General features: G+C 41.7%; 1 protein-coding gene across 5 annotated transcripts in view; it reads left to right on the top strand.

The window, feature by feature from the left end:
• akap13 (A-kinase anchoring protein 13) overlaps positions 1–11,457 on the top strand; it is a 100,061-nt gene extending 88,604 nt beyond the window's left edge. For 4 of the 5 annotated variants that reach the window (XM_084541950.1, XM_084541952.1, XM_084541951.1 and 1 more), the window contains 8 exons: positions 802–948; positions 2,467–2,540; positions 3,441–3,485; positions 5,119–5,169; positions 5,348–5,620; positions 6,523–6,702; positions 7,038–7,335; positions 8,942–11,457. In XM_084541950.1, the coding sequence (XP_084398076.1) occupies positions 802–948; positions 2,467–2,540; positions 3,441–3,485; positions 5,119–5,169; positions 5,348–5,620; positions 6,523–6,702; positions 7,038–7,335; positions 8,942–8,994 (1,121 nt within the window). In that variant the 3' untranslated portion in view covers positions 8,995–11,457. The remainder of the gene's footprint in view (positions 1–801; positions 949–2,466; positions 2,541–3,440; positions 3,486–5,118; positions 5,170–5,347; positions 5,621–6,522; positions 6,703–7,037; positions 7,336–8,941) is intronic. The other variant, XM_084541949.1, reaches the window with a different exon arrangement.
• The last annotated feature ends 693 nt before the right edge of the window (positions 11,458–12,150 follow it).

Here is a 12,150-nt window from a genome sequence, read left to right as displayed (position 1 = left end):
ATTCCTTAAAAAAATTACAACAATATTTTTATTTATTTAATACACCACACTCTACAACCAACTAACTCTTTGGTGTTTTCCTGTGAAGGAGCCGAGTTACTGTCGTGGTCTGAGCTGTGAGCTATGTAAAAAAGTCTTAACCAGCTCTCCCTGATTTCTAAGTACTGCTGCAGGCTAAGAGTGTTCCACAAAAAAATGGAGTTAGTTAAAAATACCAGGGATTTGTTTTACAGTTTATTGTGTGACATTTAAAGCAAACTTGTCGGCGGCTTTAAGTCAGGACAGATGTATGGAGGAGAACTAATGGTTTTCCCTTTTAAAACTAGCAGCAAAGGTTTAGCTAAGCTACACTACTACAGATTGTCTTTTTCACGTCCTCCTTCTAAAGTCCGGAGCAGTAATTGTCCTTGGCATCTGTAACGTCATTTCTTCTCCTGAGTTCATTGTGTTTTACTGTGAGTTTGCATCCACCAGCACTGATTGTCACGTTTTTTACTGGAAAGGTCACGGCGCTGCGTCTATGTACTGTATGCCGATAACAATATATGCATCTTTCTAGAGTTTGTATAAATTTCAGATTGAAAAGGTATTTAAACTTTTAGCAACAGAGCTCTGTGGTTCAAGCTGGTTGTCAATAGTTGCCTGGCAACAGCAGCCAGTACCAGGTTGAAAGCAGACGTGCCTGCTAGGATTTATGGTTGCAGAGCAGAACTGTAACAGAGTTACCCGGGATAATTCACTTACTGACCTACACATTGATGTTCGCCTCTTTGTCTGTGTGTTTGTCTGTGCGCATGACAGTGGAGACGTTACAGACTCTGGTCAACGGCAGCCTGGGGGGAGCGATGGCCAGCGTTCAGGAGGGAGGAGGCGCGGGGCCGGTGTGTTTGCCCCGCCGGGCTGAGACCTTTGGAGGCTTCGACAGTCACCAGATGCACTGCAGTAAGAGTAAGTCTGCTGCTTGGGATATTTGCTGAGGTGGTTTTCCCGGAAACATTGTACAATCCAGTCTAGGGATACAGGGTAGGGTAACAATGAAATACCCCGAACCCCCACCTGCTTGTCTAGATAACAGCACTGACTCAGTGACTGGACTGCACGTGTGTGCCGACACTGCTGAAAGCACAGCACTGTCCAAAAAGTATAATATTTCAATTTTTATCTTAAAACAGAGTTTCTGTTGCCATGTAACAGCACGCACTGCACCCAGCTCTTCCCACAATGCCCCTGTTCAGAGCAGTAAGATAAAACATTGTAGACTGTGGCTTGGACGGCAGAGCTGAAGCTTCCTGAGGGAAATGTGGCCTAGGGCAATACTTCTGAACTGGTGGCTTGCAAGCTGATAGTGGTGCAGATACAAAACCATAGGAGAGCCACATATCTACATATCAGTAGCAGTACCTGGAGAGCTGATGCAAAATGGTGACATTTTTATAGTGTGATCCCGTTAAAACTATATTTAAGCCTTTATCTATTATTTATTATAACACTATAATGAACACTAGAGCCAGTCAATACACATTAACAGATTAAATGTGTGGATTCGGAGTGATAAGGGGATCAGTTCAACTCCTTTAGATTTAAGATTAAAGGTCGGCTTAGTAGTAGTGCAAGGTGTGCGTGGGATAGAGAAAGTAAAAATAAAAAGGAAATAATATGCAAATAGTGCCAGTAGAACTAAAAAGAAAATGCATAAAGAGGGCATGCATAATTTTCGAGATGGAGTATCCAATTTTAACATTAACACAAACAGTATAAAAATGTAGGTCAGCAGTTTGACATCATGTGCTGCAGTAACTCAAAAATCCTCAGATTCTTCAGCCTCCACAGACTTGAGAGTACATTTGAGAACATGTAGCATCAAAAAATATGGATTCTATGTTTGAGTCACTTCACATTAGATACTCACTATCCTCAGCTCGCTGGTAAACATGAAACTTGCATTACCTTTGCCAGGAATGTATCTTCAGCTGCGATTATTACAGTTATTCATATTCATAAATGATCACAAACAAAGCATTAGAAGAAAAAAGGAAATTTATTCAATTCCTGACTAAAAAAAGGTCAGGGTCAATCCAAAGCAGTGGTATTTCTGAATGGTATTATGCAGATGGCCGTTGGGCTAAAGGTTGCAGTTAATATACATCTTAATTAATCACTATATTACTTCCCACTCGAGATTAATTCAATGTCACATAAAGCATTCATTTGTGCACCAAGTCTAGCAGACTCGCATATCTTGTATAACTACTCTTATAAACTACTTTTTCCTTTTGATAACTGTGACCATCACCTTGGTCTTGACACAAAATGTCATTATTATTTCATCTTGAAGACGTCATGTTAGATATACATGTTTCTCGTGACCCTGTTCTGACTTTGTCTTGCAGTACACCTGTTTGTTCTTGTATGCATATTCTTGGTGGACCGTTTCATCGTTTCTCTTGTGGCTTCGATGTTCTTTAGGTGGAGAGAGAGACGAGAGTGAGGACACGGCGGGAGATCTGCGCAGGACGGAGTCCGACAGCGTTTTGAAGAAGGTTGGTATCTCAGCAGCCAATTATTCTTGACTCTGAAGCCGCTATGCCCCCACGCCTCAGAGAGAACCGCAGGGCATTTGAGGGGGTTCATTTGTCCTCCAACATTAACAGTCCCATTAAGATGAATTTAGCCGCTTCTCTCCCACCAGTGAATTAGCCTCTTGACTCTTCCTGCCGGGTCCCGTTGCTAATGGCGACCATAAGTTGTGTAAGAATTCAATGGTGGATGGAATTGAATGGATCGCTTTGAGGAGCGATCCTTTGTAGTCAGTCATCCAGCATTTATCCAGGAGCTGAACTGCACCTTATTGTTTCTTGATTGTTGTAATTGAGCCAGTAAGTTACTGTCTACTGTAACTTCCTGACTCCATTGTGTTGTTTAACAGTAACACTAATGTCACTCTAAATCAACCAGTCACTAGGCCTTGTCTAAGTCTAGCTCTCTGAATTACAAAAGGGAAGCATCTTTTCTTAACATTGCTTGCTGGGCCTGAAGCCAAAGTTCAAAGAGAGTTGAGCAGTGACAGAAGGAGAGTGTGTATCAGTCAGTATCATTACTAAAAATAAAATGCAGTGTCCCCTTTTAGCTTACCATATTCTAATCACACTCTTACATGTATTTCTTTGAAAATGGAAAAAAAAACAAAAAATCATATCCTAGTATTTTAATTTTTCTTGTTTTAAAATAACACTGCTATATTACTGCATCAGTAATACATATCCATAGCCAGATACAATTAGATTTTACAGCACACCCACATGCACAGCTTTAATCACATTCATGCAGCTTTACATACAGTGCGCCGGCCGACATACACAGACACACTAGCATTAGACGTGCATTGAAGTGCACCAGCATGTTCTAGCTGCACTCAGTGAATGTTAATGTTTTGTTTGCAGGGAGGAAACGCCAACCTGCTGCTGCTGCTGAAGAGGAACAGTGAGGTAACTCCGACTTCCTGTCTCTAATTTAGTTAGAGCTGCTGTTGACATGGAAACGCTCAGTACTCTGCGTCAACATCGTCGTTATCAGCATTAATGAGTTCATTAGCTGAAATAGCTGTAATAACGTAGGTGACGTATGGTCGGAAACACTTAGCTATGGAATAAAAACTACAAAAAAAATAAATAAATAAAAATAGTAACAGTAAAACACCGTTGGGAAACAATGTGATCTGTAAGAGGAAAATGTTATTTAATGAAAGCCAGAGCAGAGCCAATTTTTAATTTAAGCTCAAATACAGTAGGAGTATAGAACAGTATAGTTTAAAATGAATATTGATGCCACAGATTTATTCTAAAGAGCCTTAAAGAATAGGTACAATTACAAGCACACTGCAAGCTCTGTGAAGTTTTACTTATGCAAAAAGTTAAATTCTAACTTTAGCAAGCTAACAAACTCATAATGACACCTCTGATGTTTGGCTGCCAATGTTTGCCATATTAACCATCTACGGTTATGGTGGTAGCATGCTAATATTTGCAGAGGATGATGGGGATGTTTTGCAATTAATTTAAGATTAATATTCATACCCCATGATGAAACGTCAGAAAACCACCAATTGTTTTACAATTGATCATTGGGGGACCATATCTGTACAAAATACTGCACGCGAGGCCGGCTAGAGAAAATGTGAGAAGCACAAGTTAACTGAAGTCAGTTTGAGTCATCCTCTGATGAACGATGTGTCACACAGAGGTGAGCTGTCGTACAGTGTTATTGCAGACAGCAGAACGGATTTCCTGAACCTTTCTTTTCGACAGCGAAGCAGAATGAGCCCGTTCAAGAATGAGCTCTGCTGTCTCTGTATTGCGCTGTGGAGTGGGTGGGATGGAGTGTCCATGATTGAGAGCAGTTTATTCAGAGGCCTCCTGTTCCTCACTGGCTGACTCAAACGTCTCCATTTTCCGTCCAATGATGTTGCCAGCCAGTTTGTTTATCCTACCGGCGTCTCCGGCACTGATACTGCTCCCCCAGCAGAAAACAGAAAGCACAGTAGAGGGCAATAGTTACTAATTATTAGTTATGTGTTGTATTTCACCAAAAGACTTTGTTAGATATGATTTAAACTATGTTCCTATTGTTAAAAAGCTTTTATGTTAAAAAGGTACATAGGTTGTTACACAGCTGTTTGATGCCGCCTTGTTTATGGCAGCACTTGGCTTCGCTTGTTAATGTACACAGTTAATGGTAGCGGTGCTTCATGTAATATGAATTTACGAGTGGACGTTCAGATAAATCCAGTCATACACTGACTGCAGTTTACAGAAAAGTGACCTTTTCTCACAGAGACAAGGCCGCTGACATTATTATTTTTCACCATTATTTGCTAGTACACATACACATATATGACCCAAATGATGCTACTATATAGTAGCATCATATATATATATCTGTAGCACTGCTGCCGTTAATGGTGTATTAAACAAGCAAAGCCAAGTGCAGCCATAGGTAAGGCAGCATCAAACAGCTTTGTTCCATGCAGCTGAAGAGGATTTTCCTCTCTTAAGTCAAGAGCAGAGCAGGATGTTGTGAGGGTCGCCTCTTTGATGCTCAGCGTTCTCTCTTTTCCAACAGCAGGTCCTCCACAGTGTCTCGAACCTGCATCTCCTTCTCAGCTCTCTGCAGGTACGACGATACATCACAACTCTGTGAATGGGAATATAAAGATATCTGTGTAATATGAATTGAGGTCATCTGTGGTGCATCGAGATCATAGCCATACAAACAAAAACACAGATAATATCTTTCAAACTAAACACCAGACACTGTTATGATCCGTTGCCTCTGGCTTTGTCCATCCCAGGCGGTGGTGGTCCAGCAGGACAGTTTCATTGAGGATCAGCGGCAGGCCCTGAGCGAGCGCTCCTCCTCTTGCACGTCTCTGTCGCGGCAGTCCTCGCGTCCCAGCTCGCTGATTGAACAGGAGAAGCAGCGGAGCCTGGAGAAGCAGCGGCAGGAGCTGGCTTCCCTGCAGAGGCAACAGGCAGCTCATGCTGAGGAGAAGAGGAAAAGGGAGAAGGAGTGGGATCTCAGGGAACAGCACCTCAGTGAAAGGGAGGCACTGGTACACGTACAGGTAACATCGCTGCGATTTCATTGCTGATATGTTTCTGGGCAGTTTCTGGTTTCACACTGGAGTATTTCACCAGGGCAGTGTTATACTTGATACATTACATTTAGTTCTGTGCACTTTACATTCAAGGTTCCCTGCAGCCTGACACTAATATTTTTGTCTTCAAAATACTAGAAAGCTTTACACGTACATTCCTTATTTTCCTCGGATGAAAATTCAAAGGTTAAATTAAAACTGAGGACAACACTAGAGAATTGGTGTAGCCTTCAAAAGGTTCAGCTTCATTTGTTTAAACCTATCATACTTATCCAGATAATTCATGTGCTTTTGGAATATACTGATGACCTGGCTGGTCAACAAGGGGAACCTGTTGCTATTCTAATGCAGTAAATTACAGTCACAGTCGTATTTTGCTCTGTATGAATGGATTTACTCTAGTGTCAAAGCATAATTGAGCATACTTTGAGTATCACGCCACACTCAAATAGCAAAATGATATCACATATTTCCTCATTATTAATCTGAATCGGTTGTACTGCTGTGTAATATATCCCTCTGACTAGTGTGGAGTAGACTTAGAAAAAGTAGCACAAACTCGAAATACTCAAATTTCCTGAAATGTAAATTGTTTACTAGACCCAAAATTATTTACCCAGCATGAGTAAAGACTTCTGGGATTCTTGTTCTTTTTCTTTGAAACTGAAAACTTTCATTTACACAGACTTTTTTCACCCAGAGATGCTTTTTTAGAAGTGGGTTTCAGTGCCCCTGGTAGTAAGGGTGGAGAGGTGGAGACATGATTTGAAGTGGGATTGAAGGAGTTCAACAGCAATCAATCAAGCATCTCATATATCCGACCTGTATCCCTTCAATAAATCAATCAATGCACCTCCCAACCACTGCAGGCGGAGGAGATACTGAAGCAGCACAAGGCGCTGGAGGACGAGAAGCAGGAGCTGCAGAACAAAAAGGAGGTGTACCAGAAAGACCTGGAGAGGCTGAGAGACGCCCAGAGGAAGCTGCAGAGAGACAGGGAGGCTGTGCAGCGGCAGCTGGAAAAGATGGAGGAGCTCCGAATGGTTGAGGTGAGCGGGGACACTTTATAAATCCTAACACTTTGGGTTGATGATTATGAATACTTACAGCAGAAGCTTGAACCTGGGTCCCCTTCAAAGGGAATTTAAAAAAGCTTTTGGCTACGTGTTAACGAGCAAACAGTTCTTCATCACAATCCAAACAGCATATTTATATTTCCAGGCTTTTTATGCCAAATTTTTAAAGCATTTTTCCACCATTGAGCTCTTCTGGAAACAGTTCTGCTCATTATTTATTAACATGAAAACATACATATTCATACATATTCACTTACAGAGGTAGACCACAGCTGTCCATCTGTCTAACCTCCTTCCTTTACGTGCAGAGGACTCCCTCTACAACGTCTGATGAGTCCCAGTTCCCCGGCAGCTCCCAGTCTCTGGAGCTGGACCCGCTGGAGCTCTCCCCCTGCTCCTCTTCCTCCCTGCCGAGGCTGCAGCCCCAGCGGTCTAAGGCCAAAGGGAAAGGCCTCAATCCCTTTACCTCATCCTCCACTAACCTCAAGGGCGGCGAGGCCAACAACCAGATGTCAAAGAGCCTCCTGCAGTTAGCCAAGAACAAGAACAAAGACGGCAAGGAGAAGAAGAAGAAGAAGGGCAAAGGGGGGAGCGCACAGGCAGCAGGTAGGAAATGGACGGATTTAGTGGAATTATTCAGTGTCTTATAGTGAGTCAGCAGGTTGGAGTTGAGGGTTTTTGTCAAGGAAACCTCAGATCAGACACATAGATAGATAGATAGATAGATAGATAGATAGATACTTTATCCCATGTAAAAATCAGTAATCCAATTATCACCTCTAAGAAGATGTTATTGGAGTTGGGTGGAAAAAATGGAAGGAGAAGAATGAATATGTCAGGTCTACAACTGTTTTCAGTTTGATTGCATAATTTCAAGGTTTCCCTTTGTGTTTAAGGTTGCAGTGCATTCTGGGTAGATCATTTGTTTCCCAAAAGTGGTGTTCGCTCGACTTTGATGAGCGTCAAAGGGCTTTGTTGTCGTGACAGGGTTAGCTGTGACAGTTAAATGTTTGACCCTGGAAATGTTTTAATATTTCCGGATATTTTATTTCTACTAAACCAGCAATGATTAAACTTCTGATCTCAGTAATGAAGAAACTGTTGTATTAAATCTTAAAGGGGCAGGCTAACAATTCTGATCTTCATGTGCTTTCAACACACTGTAAGTGACAAAAATCTACGGTCTTTGTTGTAAAAAATATATTCCAAGGATTATGTGACGCTAACGTGAAACTCAGCAAATCTGAGTTAGACTGACAAAAGAAGAGTCTTACAGAGTTCTTCCAATTTTAGTGCACAACACACTCTTTGTGTTACGTTCCCTCCTCTGCAGCTCAGAATGAAGACGCTGTTTAAGGAGGCAGAGAAGATCCTATACAGGAGAGAGAAAAAGAAAAAAAAAAAAGCTTGTTATTTTAGGAGATACCCTCTTGATTTGACAAACCCAGACCTCTGAATCCTCACATAAGCTTCTGGCAAATGTTGGAATAGATTTTTGCACAAAACAAGGACTGTGGATTTTATCTTTCATCGGGGGAAGGAAAAAGCGTGAGGAGAGGATCTATGAATGTCCAGTATGAAGAAGAGAAGGGATGACTACAGACTTGAACAATTTTGAGCCTGTTTCTTTTGCCACTAAATGGCACTGGCTTGATCTGATGTGTTTCTCTTATTTATGTACTCTGCATTGTTTTATGGGAGAATAGTGAGCATCAACAAAAAAAACCTGAATTCTTCTTTTACATGCTGAAACCTTCTGATGATGTCTTATTGGTCTCAGACACTTAAATGTGCTGCAATATTAAATTAGTCAGAGAAGTAAATTATTCAGCTGTCCTACATTTCAGAAGAGCTTAAACAGCCTTGGAGCCTGAGCACGAGTTTATAAAATGAAGTCACATCATACAGCTGTGTGTATGCTTTGTTTTAGAGCTGTATTTAAAAAGCCTCCCTTTGTTTACACAACAGCAACGCAGTAGAATATGCATTATGGAATGCATTTGATGTTAAAAGCATGGAGACACAAAAACACAAATACATTAGTGGGTATTAACTGATGGCTCTGATACGAGCAGTGAGCTAACCCGCTGCACATTAAGCTGCTCACTGAGGCAGCTTTCCTGGGGAACTGTAATGCTGCTCCCCACGCACACCTCACGACACATCAGCAGTCCAAACCCCGTTGCTGACTCCTCTCTCCGCCTCCTTCCAGACCCCCAGCAACTCCCAGATCCCGCTCTGGACGGCGAGATCTTCTTCTGCTGAGAGCAGCGGCTCCCCTCGTCCTCTTCGTCACCGTGAATCCACGACGCCTCTCTCACACGCGGAGGATCATGTTTCTGCCAAGAAGAGGCGCGTTCATCTACAAACAGGCTTTGTGGCGCCTTTGAATCATCATGAAAAGACATTTTGTTAATTCCATATAATAACATAGAGCAGTTTAACAGCACGTGCAAAGAAGAAGCTGAAAATAATGAAGTCAGATACCACTGCTTTTAGTTTTTGGAAAGTATATTTTCTGTCACGGTGTGCATGTAAGCGTCCACCCTTACATGTGGCGTACATACAGTAAAAATAGAGAGCATCTGTGCAATCTGGGGTATTTTCTGTCCAAAAACTGTCCTTCCTTTTTCCAAAGAAATGGTTATAGAGTTTCTTCATTTTGAAGAATCATGCATTTGTGACAGCTCAGTATCGCACTGAAAGCATTTCACAGTGAATTGCCTCTCGGCCTCTCTCTACCAAGAATGTCAGAGGCTTCGCTGCCGCTCGAGCTCCGTGTCTGTCATGGCCCCATCCAGCCGCCTCTTTCCAACAGTCCATTTTGGCATTAAGTCTCACACCAGCAGGCTGTTATGTTAATATACAGAAACAGGGCCTTCTCTTTGTGACTTCAGCCACACAAATACGAGCCACGTCCAAATGCCAGCCAGGAACAGATATGAATGTCAGCAGCGGCTCCAGGTGGCTCTGGAAACTCCTAATCGTGTTATTTGACCGTCAATCGAAGACTGTAACGGAGGGAAGTTTACCGCTCTTAATGAAAACAGATCGGCGCTGGGTCCGGTGTTTCACTCCGATATGCTTCTGTATAGATCCACAATGAAGGAAAATCAAAGCCTGACATTGGTGTCCTCACTGCTTGCACAGCAGATGTGATTGCATTCACTAATTTTGTCTCCAGTTTGTAAGCAAAATGAAATGGGCGCATGATAAGTTAAGTAATCCTGGATGATGACTTTATGCCATCAATCACGTTGCTTGATGAGGATTTAATTTATTTGAATTATGGATGTCTCCATTTTGGAGTGAAACTCTTCAGATGTGCGTGTGTATTTTTCAGACTCGATAATGAAAGAACTGAGACATATCTCCCCGTGTCTAATGGCTCAATTCATATCCTTTAGTGTGGTCGGAGCCTTGGATGGATATTAGCTTGATCCTCGCTTTATCTGCCTGTCAATGGGCTTTTACGCAGCCCTCATCTTTCATCTGAGTGCAGATGAGCGGGGCTTTCCTCCGTTTTTTAATTGTACGTAACCGCAGGTAGCATACTAATGGCTTCTGTCTGTTGAAGAGTTCGGCTTTGTCTTTCTCCCTCTTTCAGTTTCTGATAATGGACTCCGTGGACGCACGCGGCTGATGGTTTTAGGAAATGGAGGCTGTTAATTTAGGGACAATGCAGCTGGTTAGAGAAAATGAGGAAGGACATTAACTGAAAACATGTTATGTGTCCGTGTTTAATGACTAAACCTGCCCAGCAGGTACCGCCTGAGTCTAATCATTTCACATTAATCAACACTCGTCAGTGTTGTTAAGCACTTTGGTCCTGAAATGTTGATACGCTTTTCTTTTTTTCTTTCTTTTTTTTGTCAGTGTAAGATATCAATCAAAGAGATGTTTGTATTCTGTGGAATCTTTTAATGGAGGGCAACAATGATCCAAAGAGAGATAATGATTGTGTTCACGAACACAAAAGCTGCTGCAGTTCCATTAAGTTTTGTGTTAAAAGTTTAAAGGGCTGGTAGCTTTTATGGAGTGTTTCCAAGGTGACCCGTCCTCACGTCGAAGCCTGTGTTTTAGACCCACTAAACCCACGTTGTTAACCACACAGCTACCTGCTGGACAGGTAGGAAGGAGGAAAAGTAAAAAAAAATAAAATAAAATAAAATAGAGGATCTTTTTCACATGAATGACAGAGCAGCGTCACTGAACTGCTTCCTTTGCTGCCTCTTTTGTCTCATGTTTAAGTGCTTGTTTGTGAACTCACCGTCTGTGTTGAGGATTCGACTTCATGTCCAGGCCGGTTTATTATAGTGTGTCTTGTAAGAGGCTTACGCGGGCTGCCAATTAGTTGCTTCATGTCTTTTGTTTATGGCTTTGGTGTAATCCTGTCAAAGAAACTGAGAGGAATGAGCCTCTTTTCTCTCTCTATTGCTTTAGGTGTGTTTTGACCACTAGGGAGCACTGCACCTGTAACTAAATCAACTCCATCCCCTCACACATCCACGTTAACAACAACCAGTATGAAACTTTTTTTTTATTATTATTATTCTGCTGTGACGAATTGAAATATTTTTCTCAGCAGGTCGTTGCCGTAAAGAGATAATGTGATGAGCGTCGGCTCTCACACTCTGACATTTTCTCCATGGTATTTGTAATTGACTGCAGAAACAAATAAGTTGTCAGAGATTGTAATTCGTGGAAGCAGCCAGCAGCAGCTTTAATGTGTGGGTGGGGGGGTGGGGGGTAGAAAAGGTTGGAGGGAGCGACCGGGCAGAACCATGAAGCCGTCTCTGTGAGGGACAATCAGCAGTCAGGAAAATGAACTCCCTCCCCAATGATGATAAGCCTGTCCATGAGACGAGTGTGTCCATCAGGCCAACCCTGCGTAGCCTTAAATCTTAATGATAAAATGCACTAGAGTAGAACGCAGCGTCTTCTCAGGAGAGAGAGGAGAGCTTTTATACCTCTGCTTTGAAACGAAGGAAATGTTTGTACTATACAAATGGTACACATTGTTTCATTCTCGACAATGTAAAAAAAGGGCAAATGTGTAAATATGATTTATGTATAAACAAATCAAATGTAAAAAAAAAAAAATGAATTGTTTGTGATCTATTGCAGCATTTTGTAAGAATGTTTTATTTATGTTTTATTCTCACCCTCGGGGTGAAGAACAATGTAAAAGCATATTTCTCTCATAATAAAAAAAAAAATCATAATGTACATTGTGAGTTTGTGGTTTGATAATTACTTCACTTTGGTCTGCAGTAAACAATATTTATTTGCATTATTTGTATATTAAAGACTTGATTTAGTTCAATGAGAAAACGGCAAAAAGATGTCAGTTGCCAATTATTATTCCAAGTAGAGCACTTTTATGCCCCAGAACTGAAATGAAAACCTTTAGGGGTTATA

This window comes from Chelon labrosus (assembly GCF_963514085.1).
Source record: "Chelon labrosus genome assembly, chromosome: 3".
In the NCBI taxonomy this organism is placed as follows: Eukaryota; Metazoa; Chordata; class Actinopteri; order Mugiliformes; family Mugilidae; genus Chelon; species Chelon labrosus.
Note: the sequence above shows the minus strand (reverse complement) of the source record. Positions and strands in the feature narration are given on the sequence as shown.